Source organism: Fundulus heteroclitus, chromosome 19 (genome assembly GCF_011125445.2).
Source record: "Fundulus heteroclitus isolate FHET01 chromosome 19, MU-UCD_Fhet_4.1, whole genome shotgun sequence".
In the NCBI taxonomy this organism is placed as follows: domain Eukaryota; kingdom Metazoa; phylum Chordata; class Actinopteri; order Cyprinodontiformes; family Fundulidae; genus Fundulus; species Fundulus heteroclitus.
Window position 1 is genome coordinate 15,252,114 of NC_046379.1, and position 25,591 is coordinate 15,277,704.

A 25,591-nucleotide genomic window follows, 5' to 3' on the forward strand; every position below is an offset into this window, starting at 1 on the left:
GAAATAAACATTTCTGTAACTTTTTGCACATTTTGAAAATATTTTTATTTTATTTTATGACAATGATTACCCCACAAATTCTTAAAACCATATAAGATTGCTCTAACCCTCCAGGAACTAATCCTCTTAGCATTTACATTTACCACAGGTGTGATCGTGTGCAACATAGCACTGATCATTATCATTCCTGCTAAATGCTTGTCATTTTGCATAAGGCCAGGCAGCCTAATTGGCACGATAAACCTTTCAAAGACGGGGCAGTGGAGGAACAGGAGGTTTTATGTCAGCAGAGATGTTCAGCATTAATGCATGACAGTTATTCTGTTGCACATGCCACAAGCTTCATTAAAATTGCAGAAGCTTCTGCTCATTTTGTTTTTAATATTTCATCAGTGCTTGTCTGAGCAACGTTAGCGTATGGTTAAAATCAGAGTCATTTGGCATGACCCAGAGTTGGCTCTATACTCTTGTAATTTAAGTGTCTGACCTGTTTTCTGGATGTGTCAAATAGATTGAAGAACAACAGGGGACTTTGATTGTCGCCATGCTTTGCAGGTTTTGCAAGACTCCAAGGGCTGAGAGTAAGTTTGTAACCTGATGATTTCTTTTCTATAAATTTAATTAAAAAAAAAGAAGGGGTGAATTGCCTTTTGAGCATTCAGTGGGATTTCTATCACTATCTAGGTTCAACATGCCCTTCTGTGTTTCACCAGTGACTTTTTATTAAAAGTTCAAATTGAGATCAGATAGATGCTGTTGTTCTGACGCGACTCCAAACAAGTCAAATGTCAGGAACCGAAGGGAAAAAATTACACACATTCACCTCAGATAGCTCATATCGTGCCCACCTTTGTCCCAACCTAATAATGTTTCCATCGGGCTCCGACGTTCATCTCACTCTGGTGATCGTCACTGACAAAGGAGACCTTCAGAGACAACTCTCACCCAGCCACTCGCGGAGCTGTATCTGTTAATCTTCACCCCTATCAGCCTTTTTTGTAGCTCATCTTATTATGACTTTCTGTTAACGCACCGTGGAGGCTGGTGTGACTGTCTGGCCATAATGGGTCTGTGTTTGATTAATCATGTCGACCCTTTGTGTTTCACATCTGAGCCTGCTGTATTAGGACTCATCAATGGACGCCAGAGTCCTTTGAAAAGGAGATTGGTTACAGACTTGGTTCATCTAAATACATAAGACCAGTAGGCTTTGATAGTTGCCGTGTTGGACAGACCATATGAGGTCACCGTGAATCGTATGGCTATCCAAAGTCTGAAGAGCGGTGGCTTGTTGTTTTAAGCCTTTTGCCGTACAATCAGGTAATACCACTGACCTCTGTGTAGGTGCCGCTCCTGTGATTTGTTGTTTGGCAAAAAATCAATTTTTACTGTCCCCTGGAGAAACGGTAAACTGCCAGAGACTTCAGAAAATGGGTGACTACTTTTTCCGCTGCCGCCCATAAATCATCGGTCATGCCTAGCTCGCAGACATCAGGTTTGATCTTCAGCTGAGGCCAGCCTGCGTGAAATCACTGATGGGCAGTGATGATGTCACTGGTTGAGAGTGATGTCACGACCATAACTCCCCGTCTTGCTGTCCGAATGCCAGATGGACGGCAGAGAGGTGTGGAGGTTGGAGCGTAGAAAGCTCTTGCGGTGGAAAACTGACCCCTCAGGAGGTGTCATTAACCTGGGATTACTGTTTGACCCGACTCCTTTGGGGCTCCTGCAGCTCCAGTTATCTTGGCCCCACTAATTAGACTACTTGTTAAAACTTTCTGAAAGCAGCTATTCCTCTGGAGCATCCGCTGTCAACCAAGTCTGCGCTCACCCTGAAAATGGACACGCAGACACCTCCATTCATCATAATGCATTTGTGACACATTCAGACATTTTCTGTACTGCTGCTAAAGCTGTCGGTGCCCCCAAAAAAAGCTGTTTAATGAGACACCAAGGGCTGAGTAGCTGCTATATAAAATGGGACACACACATGCACTGTACAATCACCCTACTTGCTGGTTTCTGTCATACATGCTCTCACTTTATCCATCTCAATCTGTTGTTCCTTCCCACTCTGCCATTATTCCTGCAGCCAGCTTTATTGCCACATTCACTCTCTGCCCGTGTCTATCTTTCTCCCTGTGTCTCTCCATCTAAATTTCTCTGTCTTCTTGCCCATAATCACCTCACACCTCCGAGGGCCTCTGCTGAGACGAGCTTCACACCTCAGCCCTCGCTGTGACAACAGGTACCGCTGGCACTCACTGCTCGGCCTCTGTCCAATCAACACCTGCTCGACTTTATCTCTTTTTCTTTCCTTCCTCTTTCCCGTCTTCGCCACTCCCTCCTTCATGTCTCCTCCCTCTTTCCTCCTTCAGTGAAATCCCTTGTTTTTATGGCTTAGCTAATGGTTTTCCCCTACTAGCTCTTGTCAGTTTCCCTTTCTTACAAGTTTTTTACTTGTCAACTTAAATATAGGTGCACGCAGTGCCTTGTAAAATATTGCTACCACTTAAACTTTTTTAATGTTTTGTACTAAAATGCAAACTTCATGGTATTTCATTGGGGTTTTATGAAACGGATCAACAGAAGAAAGTGCATAACTGAAGTAGAAATAAGCCCCAAGTGTAATTTGCAAAGTAGCTTTTAAATTAATATTTGAAAGTTTTGCGTTAATTTGGATTCAGCCCCTTTACCCTGATAGCCTTGAATAGAATCAGTTCAACCAGTTCTGAACACAACAACTGGTGAATAAACGTATGCCTGTATGTAATTTAATTTCAGTATAAATCCAGCTGTTATTCACTACTGTTGCTAGTTGACATTAGTGATTAACAGCATCATAAAGACCAGAGTTTGCTTATAAAACAATGTCCCATGCGCTGAACACCTCACACGGCTCTGATCAATCCATCCTCCCTTAAAAAACTCGTACAGTGTACGCAGGGCTTTAAATGGAAAGTGTGTGGCTCAACTGCAAACCTATCAAGGCATGGCCGTCCGGCTAAACTGGCAATCCAGGCAGGGAGAGGATTAATCAGAGAAGCAGCGAAGAGGCCCTTAGTAACTCTTCAGAAGCTTCAGAGATCACCAGTTCAGGTGGGAGATAGGGAAATTGGTCAGAGTTGAGGGAAGATGGTTGGAGCTAAATACTGGAGGGAAACCTGTTAGAGGCTGCAGAAGACACGAAACTGGGGTGACGGTTCACCTTCCAGCGGGTCAATAACCCTAATCATACACCCAGAGCTACAGTGGAATGGTTTAGATTGAAGCCTATTTCTGTATCAGAATGGCCCAGACATTGTACAGCTCTAAACCCGGTGGAGAATCTAGTGGGACCTGAACATTTATTTTTCACTGTCAGGCTCACTCCAATCAGATTGAGCTATTTTGCAGAAAAAAACAAAAAAAAAAAAGCTAAATTTTCGTTGTCTAAACCCTTAAATACTTCCTGTAAATACTGTGATGGCAGCAAAAGGGGTTACAAGTATGTTCTCATAGGAGTTCAGTGCAAATGCGCTTTACAGCTCAGATTTGTTTTGTAAAACACTTTATAAACTCCATGTATCATCTTCCTTCCTCTTTATGACCCTCATCTAAGTTTCTGTCGAAACCTGACAAAATATGAAGAAAACTGAAGGGCTGTGAATACTTTTGAAAGCCACTGTGCATCATTCATTAATGCATCTAGTCCTTTGGACTGCTATTTTAAAGACTAGCACGTTTTTTTGTATCCAGCTTTGTAGTTAAGTTTTGAGTTTCTCTTTCACTCAGGGAGGTGGAATATAAAGCCTATTTAAAAAAAAAAAACATCTGCTTTTTAGTCAGTTTGCATTGGCACCCCACCGCCACCATCAAATCTCTTCCTCTTAACAGGCCAATTACATGACCACTTGGAGTCGATGGCACTGTGAGCTACTCCTGAGGCCCTCTCCTCACCAAGGTCAAGCTGATTGGCCCAGGTTAATGGGCAGATGTGGGGACTGACAGAGGCGGGGGTCAGGCACACAGAGGAATCCTCCCCCTCGTCTCTCAACTGTCCCTCTTCACAACAAGAGCCCCTTCTCCTAGAAGCGCTTCGACAAACAGCATTAACCTTGGCTGTGCTGCCGAGGCCAGAGGTCCATCGGCATGGCTTCGTCCACATGCATGAGTCAGAGTTTCAAGGAAAAGTAGACATGCCTCGGGTGTCTACGCTAGGTTTTCTGCTTGATTTTAGCTTTTTTAGCTTTCTTTGTTGGAGTAGAGTTCATGTGACCGAGTTTCTGAATGTATTGCCTTGAAGAGGATTATTTTCAAAAATGGACAGGCCTACAGTTAGTTCTTTTGCCTGAAGCAGTGTCATAAATCCAGGATTGATTTCGAGTCTTTCAGCATTGGTTACCCTGCTATTTCTCCAGCTTCTTTTTAACTTAAAAATGTTCTAATTAAGTAAAATATTTTTAGCTTTAGGGAGTGCTCTATTTAAAATTCAGCATGATTAAGGCATCTTGGACAAAAGAAGAGGAAGCAGTCACTCTCCCTAAACCCATCATCCAACTTCTGTTAGATGGAAGCAGAGTTTAAGTAGTGTGGAGGCTCTAAAGACTCCAGTACTCCTTGAAATAATCTAGATTTTTAACCTTCTACTTCTTATTGCTTCTTTCTATGTTTCTTCTAGTTTGCATATGAGTAAATCTTATAAAATCTCCCAGTCTTGGGCTTTGGTTGAGTTATATGGTGACATTAGAGAAACTTTTGGAAGATGGCCCTCAAAGTGGCTTGGTCTTAGCAGCAGGTGGTGGGTCAGGGTTCAACACCATGCCATTTTCCCCTCTCACATGAGTCCATTTTATGTATATTTGTAATAATTTAAAATAGAGATGCACTGATCGAGGTTTTGCCATTTTCTGATTTCCTTTCAAGTCTGGCCCATTCAGTATTGTTCTTAAGAGCCACAACACACAGAGACTCAATTATGTAAACATTGTTATAACCCAACAAAAAATGTAACAAACATTGACTGTGAAAGACCAAACATGCCACTTGTTCCTTGAGAGAGGTAGTTTTGAATCTTACAGAAAATTAAGAGATTAAGCCATTATCCAATTTTCTGCATCAAAGCATATCTCACCGACTCACTGCAAAAAGGGAAGTAAAAGTAAGTAGAATTTTCTTGAAATTAGTGTATTTGTCCTTGGTTTGAGCAGGCAAGTTTAAATGATCTGACAATGGAATAAGATGTTTGCACTTAACATAGGGATAACTCATCTCCATCTTATTTCAAGTGCAGTATCTCTAATTATCTTATTTTAGGGGTAAATGCTCATTATAGTGGCAGATAATCTTATTTACCTGCTCAAATTTCACACTTTTAGTTCCCCTTTTGCAACGCTGTTGTGTTTTTTATTCATTTTCAGACTGAAATGTGTGAGTTTTCAGTTTTGAGACATCTAATGAGGAGGGGAAAGGAAATTTTGTAATTTTAGCATTTAAACTGATTATTGATGATTATTAGTCTGAGCTGATAAAGGGAGTATTGTGCAATTTCAATCACTGGTCGACTGTAATTCTTTAAACTAGTGAAACACAGATCAGTGTAAACTGTCTTGCATCTAAGGCATACAATTAACCTGGTCAGTTGCTTCTGCAGATTTGCAACTTGTCAACATTTACTTGCGTCATGTTTACCAATCACAATACAGTATCATAATATTTTATGGCGCTCCTACTGCAAACCTGTGCTGTGTGGACACAAAACCAAAGATGCTTCAACCAGCGTTTACATAAATGAACAAGATTTCTGCAGCTCTGCATACCCATAGAATTACAAAATTAGCATAAAGAGGTAACAGCGATCAGTGGATTCTCTGGTCATTGTCTTACCAAGACCCTCATCTGTTCAGTGTGAATGAAAGTTGATGTTCAAGCAGAGCTGTTTTGGTCTGCGCACAGGACTATGCTTTTAAGGCGTGATGCATAATCCTCTGGCTGCCTGCTGGCTGCACATGTGTGTGTGAAGGTTTGTTTTAAATGTGTTGAGTGTGTGTCAGAGGCCAATGATGGTGTGAGGACTTTTGTCAGCAGGAAGACAGAGGAGCACAAAGACTCAGGCTGGTCTGATTGTCAGGATGCTTCTCTCCAGAGAGACACTGGTTCAGAGGTCAACCTGGGCTCTTTTTCTTTTCTTTTTTCCAACCTGCTTGTGTAGATGGAGGATTTTGATGTTTCTTTGTGTCTCTCTTGTGTCTGTTTACATACTTAAACTTGTGTTTGAGCGTCTGTAGGATTCTGCCTGTGTTCAGTTATGTACAGTTTAAAAAAAAAAAAGGAATCCCAATAGTTGAGCACTTTCAGAGCAGGTCTCTGTGGAAGCAGAGAGAAAAAGGTGAGAAAACTGAGATCCGGTCGGATGGTTGAGATTGGCTGATGGGGTCCAGCAGTGATGGGACAGCCTTCTAATGAAGAGCCATCTGAGGCCTCTATTCACCTTGAACATGGGCCACTGCAGCTGCCCTGACCTTGGCTTTGATCCACAAAGACGCTTGACCCCCACCATTCCCCCAAAGCTTCCTCCCTGCCATCTGGACAGCACACATGCATATGTATACAAAATGTGCGCACACCCCTAGATGCATATGTATGTACACGTACAATGTCCCGGAAACACATGCACATATGCTTACACAGGTACGAGTGGTGAGACTGACACTTCTTGCCTAACGCAATAAGAAAACAAAAGTGATGCCCAGTAGGGGCGTTTTCAGCTATGCAGCTCATCCAAAACGTGGAAATGTTTAACAGCATTTTTGAGAAAACAATGAATTCACATTATTTGAATACACAAATTCCATAAACGTTTCTTTTAGAGCTGCACTGTGTATTGTGTGCCATTTTTCTTGAGCGTGAGACTTCTTGGATGCAATATTTGGTAGACGGTAATATCTCAAGACTGATACCATAGAATGTTGTTGCTGAAAATCTAGTATTTAGCCAGTTTGATGCACTTTATGTCCACACCTGAGTTACAACGTAGTTATCTACAAAGTTTAAGGAGAGTGACAGGAACAGTGATGATGATGAACAAGTAAAAAAGCAGTTAGGAAAATGTGCATATATAATTATATTAATATCACAGTAGTCAACAGTCATATTGTGTTTTCCTAATATGGTGCAGTTTAATTGATTAAAAAACCTGTGCTTTAAAGTGCTTCTAATTAGTGTAGTATACACTAATTACAAATTATATTTAAAACATTTATCAGTGTAGAATGATTTACTCAGCATGGATCAACCCTGTTCAAGTTTGATCAGGATAGTTATTTTAGATTTTGAAGATTAGCAGAACTAGACACAGGATGTCAAACCTAAACCTTCATATCTGGGCCCCATAATAGCTTATTATTTCACTTACAGATTTCACTTTGGCAAGAAATATTGTTTTTGTTTCAATATCGAGAGAACTCATGCAACAAAATCTGGTTAGATTCCTAGTAAATGTGCTAGCCAGACAATTGCATCTAACCTACTCTTTTTATTGCTACCTCTTTAGTCCCGATTCCATAAACTCATATAAAGTTGCCCGATTTCTATATACCACTTAGATAACCCAACTTTGTAACAACTTAAACTTGTGAGATTCCAACCCCCCCCCCCCCCCCCCCCCCCCCTTTTTGTTACTTTCCTGGTGGTTGCCACACTACACAGACATCACATGGTTTCCCTCTCCTCCCCCTAATAGGAATGCAGCCGCTTGGAACGTAGCGGTTCCTCGGAAATTCCCAAAGTGGTGCAACAGACTTCCACCCAGTCCAGCTTTAAATGACAGTTATATCACGGGTGACTTGAGTTGCAATCCATCTGTGGAAATGTAGACTTGTCTCGGTTTCACTTTTTGTACATCGTACTCAGATGTATTTGAGCCTCAGTGGGGGATTTTATTGGAAAAAAAACCAAAATTTTCCTAAAGGATAACATGGAAATAAATGTACCCTACAGGGTAAGTTCCAGCATGTTGTGATTTACCTGTCCTGCATGTCCATATGTCCTGAATGGATTCATGTTTCTTCAGCAAAAGTAGGCCAGAATCAGCAGGCTTGGTGTCCCTAGCTTGGACATGGCCTTTGCGTCACTGCTCTGGATGTGTCCCTTGATTCGGTTACTGCGAGGAGATGGCAGCAGCTGTGCATTTGCGCTGGAACAAGCTGTGCCCATGGATTAGTAATCAGGGACAGGCAAAATAAAAAGAGTGGGAGAGAAAAGGCATGATTACTACTTGATGTGCATCAGGTCAAATTTCTTTGCAGCTTTATTATTTTTTTTCACCAACGTATCACTGAACATTAACTTGAGTGAGCATGATTATGCGCCGCGCTTTCACCCGTCCCAAATAACCTTGTTTTAGTTTCCATTCTTTTACCACCCATCTTTCTCCTCCGTTGCGCGTCTATTTTCTACCATTTGTTGATTACTCTATTATCTTCCTTTTTTCTCAGTATTTTAATTTTTTTTTCTCTCACTTTGATCCATTTGTCTAACTTGGAAAGAGGGCAGCGGAAGGAAATAGTGGAGGAGAGGCGTGTGTCAGAGTCAGAGAGCGTCTGCTCCAGCTGGAGTCAATATTTGCTTTAGGAATCTCAATAACAGGCCCACAGTCATCTGCATCTCTGATAATGGACCGCCATATGGCTCTGTTGACCCACACTGTGCTGAGGCTCTCTCTCTCTCTCTCTCTCTATGTCCCCATCCCTTCTTGTTTTTCATTTATCGGCTTCTCTGCAAGTCGTTTCATCAAGACCCTTCTGTATTGTTTTCTCCTTTCTTTATTACTTCTCTAGGTACATTTTGTTATTTTTTTTTACTAACTTCTTTTTTTTTCTGTCCATCATCCACTAAACCCTGGACATGACCCACCACACAGAGCTGTGACCTGTGTTACCATAGCAGCAGGGCCTGGGATGCCCGCTCTTTGTCCAGCACAGTTTCCAGCAAGTGACAGAAAACAGTGACGTTGCATGTCTGGAAGACGGATAAAGAGCACATTAGGAAGTGCTTTTACGTGCTTAAAGTCATGCTGCTCTGCTGCTCTCCTGTGAGGAACAATCAATTAGTCACACCATATTATTTGGCAGCTTTTAGAGCTTTTATATTCCCCGTTACATACTTTTTGCGTATTTCCATTCTAGTTGTGTCCGTTTTGAAATGTAAAGTATAAGCTTTTATTTTTATGGTATCTTAATGTTCAAATTTTGTTTTTCTGATACTTTTTTGTGGCTCAAACAGCCTTAAAGCCACAATGTTGCTATGTAGTTATTTGACTTTTACTTTAGAAGTATGGCATGTATTTTTATTTAGCCCTCTCAAAAAATATTTTGTTGAACCAGTTTCACTTCATATACATCTGCACTTCTCTTGAGGCACTTCTCTGTCACGTTTACACATCTTGACACTGACTAGTCTTATCCATCATCTATTTAATTTTCTTCCAGGATAGCTCTTCATCCAATCAACACTGACCTTCTTCTTTATCCCTTGTGAAGAAAGCATCACTACAGCAGGATGTTGCCCCCACCAAGCTTTACCATTAGACTTAAAGTAAACGGCAGATGGGACTTATTTGAGGTTTTCTTCAACAATGGCCCTCTTCTTGCTATCTCTCTATTAATTCCTGATTTGTGGAGCATATGTTATGACTAATAGCTGTCCTGTCATCCGAATCTCCCATCTTAGCTGTGGAGCTCTGCAGCTCCTCCAGAGTTACCATGGGCTTCTTAGCTAATCCTCTGAATAATGGTCTCAATACCCAGGCTGCCAGCCTGTCCCGTATCTTTCTAGTGTGTCCTTTGGTCTTTTATGAGTTTCCAATAGTGACTTTTGAAGAAAATGGATTGATATTGACTTTATTTATTGGAATCACAGTAAAGGGGCCTGAATGCAAATGTTTTTCCCCTTTTATAGATTTTCATTTGTAAAATGTTTCAAAAACTGCTCCATCTTTCAACTCCGTAGCGAAAGAATAATGCACAGTTGTTGTCTCATAATATCCATGTAGATACATGACTGTTTTTTAAGGCTCTGTATATTTTTTAGGAACATGCTCTTACCTCATCCTTTGTCTTATTCTGCCCTTCATCCAGTTTTTGTCCGTTACCCTGAACAGCTTGGCTATCATACTCGCTGGTGTGTCTCTGCACAGGTGTCCGTCATCCCTGCTTCGCCATGGTTCCCCTCAAAGCCATTGGTCATGGCTGCCTTGGCCCCTGCTGTGGCGGCATGTGCCCACCACAGGCTTCTTGCCCAGTGACTGTCTTGTCCTATCTATCTAACCCAGACCGGCGCCTCTCGGCCCAGTCCAGCCTATCTCAGCTTAGCCTGGTTCATCCTTGGCGTCGGCTTCAGCCTAGTTTCACTCTACCCAGGCAATCATAATGAGATGGGGGAGGAGGGCTTCAGCATTCAATAACTACAGCTTTGTGTGTTTGAGTGTTCATGCGTTCGTCAAGCAATTTGTCGGGCATTGTTTGAGAAAAAAAACATGGTCACAGAGAATAGTCCGACTCATTCTCGGATGTTCGCTCACCCACACATTGTTAAATCTCAGGGCACTTACAGCCATCATGGCATCAAATAGTCCTTTTTACCCCAATGGTTCCCTACACCATATTTTATCCCACACTTCCCTCCATTCCACAACAGACTTAGCAGGATATATCCATGATAATGATATGATAATGGCTATCAGAATGTTTTTCCGCCCTCACCCAGAAGCCATTTTGTGGGCTTATTTATCTATTTATTTATTGGAGTTTCCCCCATTCCAAATCCAGCCATCCATCCTGCATGCTGGCTGCCCAGGCCTCAGTCACTGCTTGTCACTCTGAATTTCAAATGGCTCCAATTTTCCCCCTGATGGCACGGAGAAGTGGCAGGCAGCACATCGGGGAGGGTGGTCCTAGACTTGCTGCCTGCAGCAGGGGTTCTATTAGAGAGAGAGAAGAGGGACGAGAGTAGCGAGAGGAGAGCTTTTCAGCATCACGCCAGCATTGATGTATTCTTTTTTATGATTATTTTGGAGACTGCATTCTCATTTGGGGCTGTGTGGCATGGCTGATTGTTCCATTTTTGCTTTTGGCTGGGATGATGATAGTGGAGCTGTCCAGTCCTGCAAACTACCTCACCCTCTCACTGTGTTTTATGTAGCAACTATTAGTCAATCTAAATGACTTTAATAACCGTAACTAAGCTGGTCTCATTGATGATGAGATTTAAATAATAACTTATCAGTAAAGTTTATTGTTTCTGATAAGAAATCGTTAACCTTCCCTGAACTTAAAAAGAAGAAAAAAATAGTTTTTATTTCTTCTGTAACATTTTTCGAAAGCAGTGAACACTGAAAGTACAACAGTTTTTACAAGAACGAATCTCATCTCATATTAATGGATCAGAAATCTATGTATTGTGAATGGAGCAAATTAAAAACAAAGCAAAGAAAGCCTACTTAAAGCAGCAGTGTGTAAGTTTTGATCCAAGTATTAGCTTGCTCCGTGTAGGCTGCCCTTCTCAAAAACTCGCCTTTGTAACTTGAGAGGGTCGGATCCATCGCTAAATGGGTCATGTGACCGAGAACGCTGCTCTAGGTCACATGACCCATTCTAGGTTATGGCAATCTGAACTCAGTCTGCCATAACAACAAAACAAAACAGATATGACACTGACCTGATCAGACATATTTTTGGTTCTCTGATGTAGAATTTAATCTAGAGGGGTGAATGTGGCCTTGTATTTACAAGTAACCCCATGAGTTCTCAATCTGTTCGTCCAACGCTCTGCTATCAGATTCCAAAACACGGAGGGAGACTGTTTAATTTTGTGACAGTGCAGTGTTGCCAGTGACCTTCAGGGGCACTAAACCTGGACGTTACAGGTCTAGCACATTTAGTGGGTAAAAGTTACACTGCACTGCTCTGCTTATAAGTGAGAACAAATAAGAAACGGGACACAAAATAAATATTAACTGGAAACTATTTTTGACAGAGTTACAATGGAACTGAAACATGTTTCCAACAAGAATCAAGCTGATTAAAACCATAAAAATTACCTAGAGCATAGTAGGCTTTTAAATTATCATTTGTCAGTATGTAAATTAAAGATTTAGGACTTATTTTTCTCATCTGAGAGAAGAGATTACAGTGAAAAGGGGTAGAAGCCAAGTTAAATTTAGGAGTGGCTTTTTGCCCAGTGCAGGAGCTAATGAACTAACAGGACTTTCAGATTGGATGTTTACTCTAAGTTGAGTTTTGGAAAATATTTTCCTTTTTACCTAAAATGTTGGTACTATGACTACATCAACATGGAATATGAATATCGGATAACTTTGTCCTTTCACATCATACTACTGTCGGAAGCACATGCTATGTGTGATTTCACAGCATGCAGTTGAGGTTATAGAAACAAAGGGGCTTTTCTAGTCATACTGACCACTCAAAGTGCTTCACACTTTAGCCATATGCACTCACCAACACGCACATATTTATACACCGATACTCAGATTGGTGGGCAACTTGGCCTTAGGTGCTTTGGCCAGGGACACATCAGCCAAAGGGAAGCTGGACTCGAACCCACAACCTTCCGGTTACAAGTTGACTACCTACGGAGCTACAATCAGCCACAATAACAGGCAATAAATCCATATTTTTGTCAGTCCAATATTTTTTTATCTGTGCTTCCAGCAGTGTCTGTGACCTTTAGCGGTGTGGAAACTGCCATCCGTGTGTGATGTGACGATCTCCTGCTGTAAGACTCCATCAAACAGACTTGATATTATAATTTTGTGTAAAGGGGGAACCCATGAGACGTATTATTGCATTCCATGCAACCTTTTCCAAGCTTGTCACTATGAAGAGGTAATGTTTGAGATATATTGTGCAGGCCCAGCCTACGCCGCATTTAGATGTGTATAAGCTGAAATAAGTCTCTTTTTTTTTTCCCCTAATTTTAATCAGATGTATTTTATTTTTATATTCTCCAGGAAATGATTCATGTGAATTAAATGCAAAAAGATCAAAGTGTGCACCAGTTGCTTTTTGTTTTCCTCTCCCACACATTATGTTTTTTCCTTTAACAACACGTCGGCAGCTACGAGGAGCGAGCACTCTACTTGGAGGCCATTGTTCAGAACCACAGAGAGGTCATGACCTTTGAAGACTTTGCATCGCAGGTCTTTTCCCCCTCCCCTGCCTATTCAACGAGCGGGACAGGTGAGGAATAAACATCTTGTTGCGGCATCATTTGTCCCCTCTTCTTTCTTTCTTCATTTGTTTTCTTAGCTCCCTTTCTACATTAGTCTCCCCTCCTTCACAACACACCTGTTCGCCCCTTTCTCCCTCCCCTCCACTCTTCTTCAACGCCTACGCTCACTGATGAATATCAAACGACAAGCCCTGGCTCTTCATGCGCTCCGACTGACTTCAAACACGCTGCTTTCTCCACTTCCTCAAGCCCCACTCACACTACTTTGTTCATCCTTTTTTTTTTTTAACTACATCTTTCCATGCAATTACTTCCCTACTTCCCCCATGAATATAAGCAGCCTCTTAAATGCCAGTTGCAGAGTGCCTGTTTGTGTTTATGTCTGTGTGTGTGTGTGCGTTACCTCATGAGCTCAGTCACTAACACTTAAAAGATCTGACCGACAAACAGCAGCCCGCGGATGTCAGCACAGCCCTCTTATCAGTCCATGATGAATAGAATGGAAAACGTGTCTTATCTTGTTCTTCCTCCTTGTAGCAGCTCTGATCGATCTGCAACAGCACTGAAATCAATACAAGATTGCACTTTTCTACTCTATTGGATCCCGACACACATTCTGTTTTGACAAGGAAAGCACTTCACAATACCACACCACAGATGCCTTGTCATTTTCAGATATGTCAGGGCTTATACTTATTAACGGTGCTTTAGCGTGCATGCGGTGTGTTTACTGTGAGTGTGGACAAGTGAAAATTAACTGCAGCCTATTTTGCAGTCTTTCCGTCTGCGTGTTTGACTTTAGATAGGAGCAGGTGTGACATTCAGGCAGGCAAGAAGTTGTCGGTCACATTTCCATACCGTTGGCCACTCCTTCCCGCAAAGGTGTCAAATCTCCTTCGGTAGCAAGAAAAAAAAATACCCTCACATTCAAGGAAAACACATTTCTCTACAGTGTTAAGATTTGTATTGTGCTTTTTTTTCAAATTATTATTCTGTTTGTGTTCTGATACTAAGAAATCCATGGTATATATTGTAATCTTTTTTCCAACTCCTTTAGCTGTGTTTTCTCAACTCTTAGACAAAGTGGCTGATTTTCAGTACCACAACTTTATTCTTTATGAAATATAGATGTAATCATCTTATTTTTGTGCCCTTATGCCTATTTTATTGTGTAATGCAAAACTCTGTCATGCTGTTATGATCAGTGTGTGTGGTATCACCTTGATTATCTTGTGACACCGAGGACCGCATCCCTTAAAGGGGAAAAAAAACAGAAAAATGGGTTGGTATAAGGAGCAGAGCAACTTTGTCCAAGACCAAATTATAATAGCTACCTGGGTGGGTCTCCAAAGCTGTGGATGTTCCCGGTCAGCAGGTTTCCAGACATACAAATGTCCATTGAAATTAACTTAATGCATCAGTGAGGTTCATTTATTTGGTGTTAAGTTTTTTCATTTACAGCATATTTGTAGGGAGATAGTCTACAATGGCTGTTAACACTCAGCTATTTTTTCCAAGGCCCCAGGTAGGCTTGTCGTTGTATGAAACAAGACATTTGTTTTTGAGTACAGATGACACAGTAAAATGCAAAACTTTTAATAATATAATACTGTTCTTGTTTTCATAACATTCACATTTTCTGTAATATGATGTTCGTAAGATTTCAAATGATGATGTCATTTATTAAGCTAAGGAAGTGATCTAAATGGGCTCTATGTAAAAAAACAAAACAAAAAAAAAACAGCTAGCACCTAGCATGAAGCATTTATAAAAGAAAATTATTTTATTTTAGTGTGGAGGAATTTCAGCCCACGCTTCCTTGTAAAACCCATAAGCAGATTTTTGTGTGAGTCTCTTTTGTCGTAGCATCTCTGTGGGATTTTTATTTTGGACTTTGACGTGGTCACTCCAAACCTTCTTTTTTTAGCTATTCTGGGTTGGAAGTGCTAGTGTACTTTTGATAATTGAACTGCTGCATAATCCGGAACGTTTTGGCTTAAGGTCACATGCCGTTAGGTGGAGAGTCTCTTTCCGAATTTCCTGGTTGAGACCAGAATTTATGGTTCTATCAATTTTGAAACGCTGCTGAAGCAACAAAGCAGCCTCAGACTATCGCACTATCACCACCATCTTTAACTGTAGGTATGATGTTAACTTCTCAAAAAAATGCTCTTACTTTTATATTGGATCTAAGAGGACGCACGCCTTCTGAAGAGTTCCACTTTTGTCTCATCAGTCTAGTGAACATTTTCCTAAAGTCTTTGGTAAAATCAAGATGTCTTTCAGAATAATGAAATGGGCCTTTGTGTTCTGTTTAATCAACACTGGTTTTGGCCTTGGAAATCTTCCATAGATCAATTTTCTGCCTGCTGTGTTGTTGTTTTTGAATAATAAGCACTGAACTTAACTGAGGTCTGCAGTGCTGACGCACACACCCTCTTGGTGCATTTTTGGTATGCCATCTTTTCCAGTGAGGCTTTCCTGTGTTTTCTCAGTTTGTGGAAAGTGGCTGACACTTTCAATTACAGGAGTCCAAATTCCCTTTAAAAGCCTTTTTTTAACCCTTTCCAGCCTGACTCTAACAGATCTCAGATCGTTTAGCCTACTTCGTGTTGTCAGACAGGTTCTAATTAAGTGACTATTTGATTTTTTATGTTAGGCAGACTTCAGGTCTGGGTGTGGCTGGTGTAAGTAAATCAGAAATAAAATGGTTATTCACAGTTGATTGATGATTTATGAAGGGAGAGACAATTATATTGTTGTTGGTAGCTTTTTTTTCATTTTTTAAATGAGTCATCTTAAAATAACGTTTTGTATTCACACTAGTCATACCTTTTAGATCATTAAACAATTTTTAAAGTCATATAAGGATATGTTTGACAAAAAAACACAAAGATATGAAATTTGTCTGGGGAAAAATGGTTAACAGCAAAAATTTAAGACTTTTGGAAGAACAGTCCAGAAAAATTGAACTACTGCCAGTCAAGTGTTATTGTTTACACATAACCCCGACCTAAGCTTTGTAGTTGACGTTCATGGAAGTACAAACGTGGTTTAACAATGCTCATTGGAACGTGATTACCAGCTTCAGATGTCGAGTTCTTGATCCTAAGAACCCTTTATTACAATGCCAGGCTTATAACTTTCTCATATATGGTTTTAGTATGTGTGTGAATTTTGGCTGTGTTAGCTGGCTGACTGCTTCCCATCTCACACTTCTCAACAGTGCTTCAGCCCTGCGGTTTCTTTCATTCATGCAGGGCTGTGTTTATATGCAACTTTGTCCTCCCCATCTGCTTGTCTGTCCATCCTGCTATGGCTGCCATTGCTGCCACTAACATGTCATCCATCCTCCATGACAGCGTGCAGGCGTTGGCCGGGGATGGTTTGGGACATGGAGTACCCCTGGGCCAAGCTGGACTGTAAGACTGCCTGTTTCCTTCATATTTGGCATGGCGTTCAGCCCATTAACATCCACCATTCAGTCGTTTAGTTTCACTCTTAGCCTGACATGAGCAGATCACTAGAGGCTGCGTGTAATTTCTGTAAATGCATCCGGGTTTTGAACCCAAGGACAGGTCCAGCATGCCAACTTGATCCCCACAACCAATACCCATACCAGGAGTATATCATATACAGTGTTCTATACTAAAATATTCAGACGCCTTGAACGTTTTCACCTTTTGTCACATTACAACCACAGACTTTAATGTATGTTATTGGGGTTTTGTGTGTTTGACCGACCCAAAGTAGCACATAAATGTGAAGTAGAAGTAAAAGAATATATAGCATTCACATTTGTTCAATACTTTGTAGAACCACGTTATGCTGCATTTAGAGCTGCAAGTCCTTTGGGATATGTCTCACATTTTCACATTTTCAAATATAAACACTGGAATTTATCCTTTTTTTAATAGTTTCTCAGTCTGATTTGGATGTAGACAGTGTGTGAACATAAATTTTGTATGTCAGTTTTTAGTTCTCTTTTATAAAGGTTTGGTCATTGTAACTCTAGCTGTATATTTAAGACTGTTTTCCTGAAAGTGAACTTCTTTCTCAGTTCTAAGTTTTTTTATTTGAGGATTGCCCAGTATTCAGCCCCATTCATCTTTTGATAACTTTGACCAGCTTCCCTGTCCCTGCTGATTAAAAATGTTGTTCTGTACGCACTCTGTGCATACAAAATGACAAATAAAGTAGTCTAAGTCTAAGTCTGAAGAAAATGATCCCCGACCATGTTTCACTGTAGGGATGTTTTTTCACCACACTCCAGTGTTAGGCCAAAACATTCAACATGGATCTCATTTGACCATAGTCCTTTCTTCCACATGCTTGCTGTGTGCTTAATGTGCAGCAAACTTTAAACCAAACATCTTTGATATCACCTTTTTTAGAAGGGCTAAGTATAGGGTGTATAATATAAAATCTCAATGACAAAAATAGATGTCTGGGGTTGTAATGTGGCAAAATGTAAAAATCTTAAAGGGGATTGAATATTTGTGTAGCCCTGACTCCTCTCATGGCATTCATTCATTATTTTGCTTTATTGCAGCTGCCGTTATCATCAGCGTAACTTTACTCTCACCATGCAGCTCCTGTGCAACATCATGGCTTCCCGCATGAACCGGTCCATCTATCCCACAAACTCTCTGTACTCAGTCCTTGATGTGTTATACATTGCACCACTTTTCTTCACTCTTTAGTGCTTTTGTTTTTTACTTCTTCTTTTTTTCTTTCTTGTGGTCATTTGCTGTACTTCTTAAAATTATTAACAGCACAGGAGAAAAAAAGGTTCTCTCAGGATGAAACTACATAAAAGCTGCCGTGACCCTTTGAGGTGGCCTCAGCATCTTTTGCTCTTTCACTCCAAATGCTTTTTTACGCGCAACATTGCCGGTAAATGTTTCTAAGCCTGTTGTTTCCATGTGAACTGCGCACCATTTGTGCTCTGGCTTTCAAAAATGGTCTTATTTTCCGAATCTGTGTTATTGGGCACCATCAAACATGACGATACCTTCAGAGAAATGGCTCTTCATGTTGTTCATTAACTCATCATCCAAAACCAGTTAACCCACCCTTTCTTTCAAGCTCTGAGTTACAACTAATCACAACACCACACATGCTGCCTGAACCTCCATCCACCTAACCCCTGAAGAGTTCTGATCTTTGTTTTTTTTTTGTTTTTCAGCAGCAATGTGTTGTGTTCTGCTTCTCTGGTGTTTCCACTTTTTTTTTTCCTCACAAATGAATATCTACTCTGTTTTTCCTTTTTAGATTAAAAGCATATCTTAAAGGTCCAAATCCTAGATGTGGTGAAGGTAAGCCAAAGTCAGACTGGAAGCTTGTTTTGGTCCGGTCGCCTTACCTACCCTTCACTCGTTCCACTCACCCTGACTGTTTTCGCCCAGGCCGCTCTTCTTTTTAAAATCAGTACTAACCAAGCTTTATTTACTGAATGCTCTTACAAATGGAAAAGGAAAGAGAACCCGGACTGTTTATTGGGGGGATATCCTAGTGTTTAGGCCAGGCTGGTAATTGAGAGCGATGTACGGTGGCGACAATTAGCACCTGACTAAGTAGCAGCATGAACAATAAAGCTACACTTCTGGCCCTCGCTTCTGCATGTGGTGCGCCTTTATCCCCCCCCCCCCTTGCAAACACTTCTCTCTTTCTTTCCTTTTTTTTTTTTTTTGTCTCTCTCCCCCCCTTCTCATTTCCTCCTGTTGGAGTGTGCCTGTTTGCCCGGGGCAGACTCTGAGACTAACACCTGCCGCACTGGAAGACGTCTTTGTCATCTAAAGCCTTGTTTGAACTGCTGCATCAGGGACCAATAGGAGTGCAGGGCCATTTAAAGGCTCCCTTTATTTATTTATTTTTGCCTCTTTTTCTCTTTCGCTTTTTCTTTCTATCTAAAACAAATGGGACTATAAGGAAGTTTTTAGAAAATATATATATATTTAGATAAATTACAGCATTCTTAATAATTTAGGATATTTCACTATAATAGGCTGTGGACTGTAAAACAGAAATTTGAAACAAATGCATCCGTGGGCATGGATATTTGTGGTATAGTTATTATACCTACTCATTAGTAATAATATGGTTTGTAACGCTTACTCAAAAATAAGAGGGTAAAGCAACAAGTATTCCTACTGCTCCTAAAATTATGTCATATTGAATGTTACTGTCGATGGTCCAGTTCCTGGTATAGTAAGAGTTTGAAAATGTGCTGTGTAAAAACTGCTAAAATTTGACCTCACACCGTTCCCATTGGTTAAAATCATTTTAATATATCATAGGAAGTCCTGGAGTGATCGGCAGTTTCTCCGGCTGTATAAAGCATTAGGTAATGCAGCGCTGCCTTCTGCTCGTCTGTTGCTGGGTACTGCAAGTCAGCTGGCTTAAAGGTGGTTATTTTGTCTCAAACATGCTGAAAAAAATACCAATTTGGCTATTTTAAAATATTTCAACTTTGTTCATTATTTCAAACATAGCATTTTTTTACAACTGCAGTTAGCAGGCCACAAGCTGGTTATTAGATATAAGCAACCGGTTAAAAAAAACGCATGTCAGATTAAATTATATTCTATATTTCAAATTAATTAAAACAGATATCTCGTTAATAGAAATAAACTAATGGGATGTTTAAGTCTTAACCTTATAATCATTACCAGATAAAATTAGCTACCCAAGGCTTTCTTATTTAAATAGAAATGACCCAGTCTTTTAAACGGCGGACTCGATCTTGTGGATCTGTTCCTGTCGAAGAGCAGTAAATCTCAACATAAGTCTGTGTGTCAAACCCAGAATGTCAAAATAAATGTTTCAGAGAATGTCATTGTGTTAGTTTAGCAGTAGCAAGAATAATTGTTACCATTTTTTTTTTAAAGTAAATTATTCATATTATGAGACATATTTTTGGTTTAATTATTTTTTTAGCTAAGGTCATCATACATGAGAATCTGATACCGACCTATCCCCATTTCCTAAACGGCAAATTTGTAATTTTTGGAAGCGATGGAGAAATCGTAGCATCCTCTTTGAGTCAGCTAACAGCCAGTTCCCAGCAACAGGTGGAGAAGTGACAGCACTGCGTTACTCTATGCTTGATAAAGCCACAGAAATCTGACCACTCTAGCAATTTATCTACAATCTCAGTAAAACTACTTAAAAGTTTAGGGAAGATGTGATGCAAGAGTGCAACAGCTTTTCAACCATAACTTTTTTAAAAACTGGTCCTTGCCACAAAATGTACCGTGCACACATTTTTAGCCAAGCTTGTACCTGTTTTACATTTAAATGCTGAATTTTTAGAAAGCATTTTCACTTCCCCTCCTGTAGCCCTGCACAATGCCCACACCCAGTGCTTCATCCTCAGCCCGGCCTCCTCTCCCGGCGAGCCACAGCGCTGGAAGCTGCCGGTGTCCACTGTGCCCCCCGTGTCTGTTATTCCCGCCATCTGCCATTCCTTTTAGCCGCTGCAACTTGAGATGCCTCGGAAAAATGGCAGGAAATAAAAGGATAGGAAAGAAAATAGGCAAGCAGATGCCATCTCAACAAAGCAGAAAAGTTGTTTAAACTGGCGCAGGGGGGAGGCCCCCAGTATTTCAGATTTGGTCGGGGGGCGCAGCGAGGAAGTCAACGTTCACAAAACTCGATTGTCCTCAGCAGCATTATTGCTGTTAGTCGTCCCATAATCACTGATGGGAACTTTTTTTTTCTGAAAAACGGCAAGGTGTTACAATGGGATAGCTCCAATATTCACAACAAGAGTGTAATGTGTAATTTTGTTTTCATTCAGAGCATTCTGCCGTCACGCTGTGAACTGGATGTTTTCTTTTAAGCTGCAACGGTGGCCTTTCTTTTTGCATTATATAAGCAAAGGGTGGAAAAACATGGGCTTCTCTTTTAACAACCTTTGCTTTTGTACAGCATGCGGAGAAAGGCATGCGACTGTCTAATTCAAATTAACTTGAGTTGAAATAATTCAGATCCTAACCAGTTTTCTTTTTTTTTTTTTTTTTTCCTTTTTGCAGTTTCTGCTGTAGCTTTGTGAATGTTGGTGAAAATCAAATGAACTTGGTTTAATGAGGAGCCAAATGCATGACAAGGCATGCTGGGATGAACATTTTACAGAGGTTGTGGTAAGCTGTTTAACTTGTCTTTCTGTCAACTCTTCGTCCATCTCTCTGTTAGGATCCCTCACTGGCAGCGTGAGCCCCGAAGGCGGAAATACAGCGACAACTGACTCCGTCGATCAGGTGTCTCCAACCCTTCCCCGTTCCACGAAACAGAGAGTTTCGGGAAAACTCCGCAGATCAGCGAGTGCTATAAGCAAATCTTCAAACTAAGCGCTTCTACCCGTCCCCCATCCCCAAGAGTGAAGCCTTTAATCTGCTCTGGAAGAACCTCACACACCCTGCCGGGACTGCAAGATTATTTTTTTTTCTTTCGTTGTTTTTATTTTCATATAAACATTAACTTGAGCTTGTTGTCATTTTAATTTAAGTGGCTATCGATGATCTTTGTCTCTACATTTCAGTTTGTTTTACTGGGTTAATATAGACTGGAGCGAGACTAAATTATGTTCATCATGGTGGATTCTTTATAGGAAGTCTTTTGAGTCTTAATGCAAACTGTGATCCAAGTGTGATTTTCATTCTAAGATTCTAGAGCTGTCTGAAAGCGCTAGAGAAACCGATGTTCTTACTATAGTAAGGAAACGGGGAGCCGTTAACTTAACACTTTATGTAAAGAAGCACTGAATGACACAGTTTGTGCTAAAGTTGCACAGGAGATTGGTGTCCTTTTTTAGATATTTCTGTCTTTTTACCTCTTTTTGCATCTGCCACTGCCTTCCTGTGTCGATGATTCCACATCAGGTTGTAACTGAAGCTCTTGTCCTGCTCTGTAGCACCAGTTCGTTCAACGTTTGTGGAAGACTGATGCAGTTTTGGAACACCTTTCCAGGTGGATATGTACACCATGCACTACCACACCTGGGTACTGAGTCTCTGCAGTTTCCAAGTTGTTGTTTTTTCTGCCCCCCACCCTCCCCATCGGACAATCGATGGCATCCTTCCAACTGAAATTAAATTTGTTTTTGTATTTTGTACCGCTCTCATTTTCCTCTTTAAATGAATTCCAATAGATTTTGTCACCATTTGATTTATGCAACTCTGCTGGAATGAGAAAAGACTGCGTTTGTAATCGTTCTATGATGTCATTAACTTGGGCTCATGTCCGGTAATTGGATAAGTTTCCTCCCGTCTCTTTCCTCCGCCATCAGTTTTCCCTGTCCTGTGATGACACCGACATTCCAACATTCCCAGCCTACCGACCTTTTTGCACTCGCTCATCATTTGCATTGAACGTTCCTCCCTGTTAAGTTTGTTAGGGATTCAGGTTGCTTTAATTTCTTTCTTCTGTGTTTGCTAAATGCAATAAGTTAATGAATTATTTTGTTGTGTTGTAATATGAATCCTGTGCTGTTTAGAGGAAGAAGAAAAAAAAAAAAACGCCAGACCCTCAGGTGAAACTTTGCTCCATGCACTGGGGTGTGTGTGTTGCGTGTGTGTGCGTGCGTGCACGTGTGTCGTATGCAACCTTTTTGAGTGTGTTCCTACGTGTTCACGGTACCTGTGTAATAAGAAGTACTAATGAAACTAGAGATGCACCGATCTGAGCTTGGAGGCCAATAGCTGCTTTGACCAGCCGATGCAGATTTTAGCACAATCTGATTTAATCTTTAAGACCTATAATATAAGAACAGGATCCAAACTATTTTTTTCTATTCTTCCAGCTGTGACTGGTTGCTATAAAAGAGGATTGATTTTTTTTTTTATGCCTAATGATTGACTTGACATTTATAACTGGCTTTTACATCTTAAATTAGCAATTAGCACAGTTGGCGCACCTGTAATTACTAAAACACTAGTCTCCATTTATGTTTCCCGAGAACATGTCTCTTTACCTTAACTCTGAGGTTCATCAACGCAGCCAGTTTGTGAAACATTGTTTTCATGAATCGGGCAGTACTTTATCAATTTGTTGGAGAGAAAGAAAAAATCCTCTTTTATTTCTTTTTTTTCTTTTCATTATTTTCAAACCATGTTTTAAAGAATTACTGTTCACCATAGAGGTATCCAGTTCAGGTTCGGACAGTAATTTGGTATTTTAGATTTGGAATCAGAGATACGTACGTTGCAGTGGTTTCACTGTACTTAACTAGTGGCACATAGACCATTACAACTGGTCTGTCTATGTGCCACGTAGTGAGATGTAAAAGTTGCGGGCCTCTTCACTGCAGCTGTAACTAAATGTAACTGAGCAACTTATTTATTAGCCAAGTCTTTTTAACACAACAGCTGAGCTACGTCCTTTTAAACTTCAAAGTGTTACACTTTACAAAGTTACATGCTGATAGCAACCGGATAACGAATGTCAAGGCAGGCTTCACGTTAACCAGAAAAATAGTGTAATTGTTATAGCCACAAGATCTTCACACCCTTGGTGTCAATATTCGTCACCACATCCATAACAGACGGTGGTTGAAAGCCCAAAATGGGGAAACAGAGCAACTTTTCCCTGCTCCGTTTAGCCTTCCTGTTGTCTGCTAAAAGGTTTGCTCTCGCTTGCAGTTTGAATTAGCTTCAACTATATTGTTAAAATAAAATAGCTTTTATATGGCATGCTGCATGTCTGTGCTTCCTCTGACATCATTTTAAACAAGTTACCAATACTGAGAACAGCAAATGTTGAGTCTTCACTCAGTAACAGCCTCCGCACCAGAGTGTGGTGTGATAAGTTATGGTCCGCTCACTGATTGGGGGGAAAATAAAATGAAGTAGGTTTTGAGCGGCTGGTCAAGATGGACATTGGCCGATTCTCGCCACCAGCAGGTTTCTTGGTGCATCTCTGAATTTAAAGCTTCTTTTTCTACCGGGTTCAACATAATGTGATCATCTCCTCTTTGGCCAAGTGCTGTTTTTTTCCCCTCCTCTGCATCTCTAAAGATCAGTGTCTTGTGCCTACCACAAAAAACAACAGGTGGATTCAGGAGTGGTTATAGCGAGCTACTCCATCCTCATCTCAGAAAGGAGTTGAGTGCAACCAACTCCTGCTCTTTCCCATGATCCTCTCTCCCTCTCTCCATGTTGTCCCCCCTGAGGCCCCGGGCTCCTTGGGAGGGGCTGAGTTTGGGCTTAGGTGGCGTGCCAGAGCTGAACTCTCACCAGACCTCTTAGCAACAGCCAAGCCAGCAGCGCTCACAACCTGAACGCTCAGGTTGTCATGGGAGCCAGGTGTCCACCCCTCCCCTCATTTCCCTCCACCCCAATGCACTCACACTGTACACTCACACTCTCTGAGAGCTCCACCCAAGCTGCAACACTATCCCCATCTGTTGCACTACTATGCCTTACCGTCTTTCTCCAACATCTCATCTCCTTTTGTTTGCTCATTCCTACACCAGAATATGGGGGATCCAAACAGCAGGGGGAGGGGGGGGTCTTACAGAAATGTTGTTGTGCTTTTTTTATTATTATTATTGTTATTTTGTTGTGTTTTAAAGAATGTATGAATATATATATATATAGGCCTGGACTTATTTTTCCCCCAAAGTCTCTCGAAGGAAATACCCACTATGTTGATCTAAAGATTGTAGCTTGTAGACTAATGTCTTTCTAAGAGATATTTTACTCCTCTTTTAGTGGCTTAGTCGCTGGAGGTGTTCGGACCAAGATCGTGCGTCTTATATTTGTGAAGAAAATGAGTTAGTCTTAGACTTGTTATTTTTCTCTCTTCTCGTTTTAGAAATCCTTGTACATTGTGTCAATTTCAGGGGCCTCGTTGCCCGCTTAATATAAATATATTATTGCCTGTAATATAATCTTTGTATAAGACGGCAAAAAAAAAGCTTGAAATTTTCATCATTTGTCAACATATCAAACCGTTTTTAATGACCGAAGTCCTGCTATCTTCACTGGAAATGTGAAAATTAAAGCATTTCATTAAATCATTTCGAAATTCTACACGTTGTGTTTATTTTTGCGCTGGGCGGTGTGTTTCTGGTGTGAAGTTGTGAGTGTGGGTTTTTAATATGTGATGCTGCTGTCTCCGTGGGCTTTCTGACCCCGGCCCGGCTGTGCCAGCAGCAGCAGGGGTAACCTGACCCTCCTCCCATCTGTCTCCCCTGCTGCTCAGACCTACTTAGAGGAGGTCTGCGTAATGGAACCTCACCAGGAGGTACAGGTGCAGCGGCTGCAGCACCTACAGGTGCCCCTACCTCTCCTGGGCCACATAAAGGCACAAGAAAAAGCACTTGACCATAATTGGAGCCCAGAAACTGTGTGTGTGAGAGAGA

At 40.9% G+C, this 25,591-nt stretch overlaps 1 protein-coding gene across 1 annotated transcript in view; it reads left to right on the forward strand.

The window, feature by feature from the left end:
- Nucleotides 1-25,259, forward strand: part of ralgapa2 (Ral GTPase activating protein catalytic subunit alpha 2) — a 149,048-nt gene extending 123,789 nt beyond the window's left edge. Inside the window, exons 40-41 of the mRNA XM_036150946.1 lie at nucleotides 13,114-13,235; nucleotides 21,424-25,259. Coding sequence (XP_036006839.1) covers nucleotides 13,114-13,235; nucleotides 21,424-21,578 — 277 coding nt within the window. The 3' untranslated portion in view covers nucleotides 21,579-25,259. The remainder of the gene's footprint in view (nucleotides 1-13,113; nucleotides 13,236-21,423) is intronic.
- The last annotated feature ends 332 nt before the right edge of the window (nucleotides 25,260-25,591 follow it).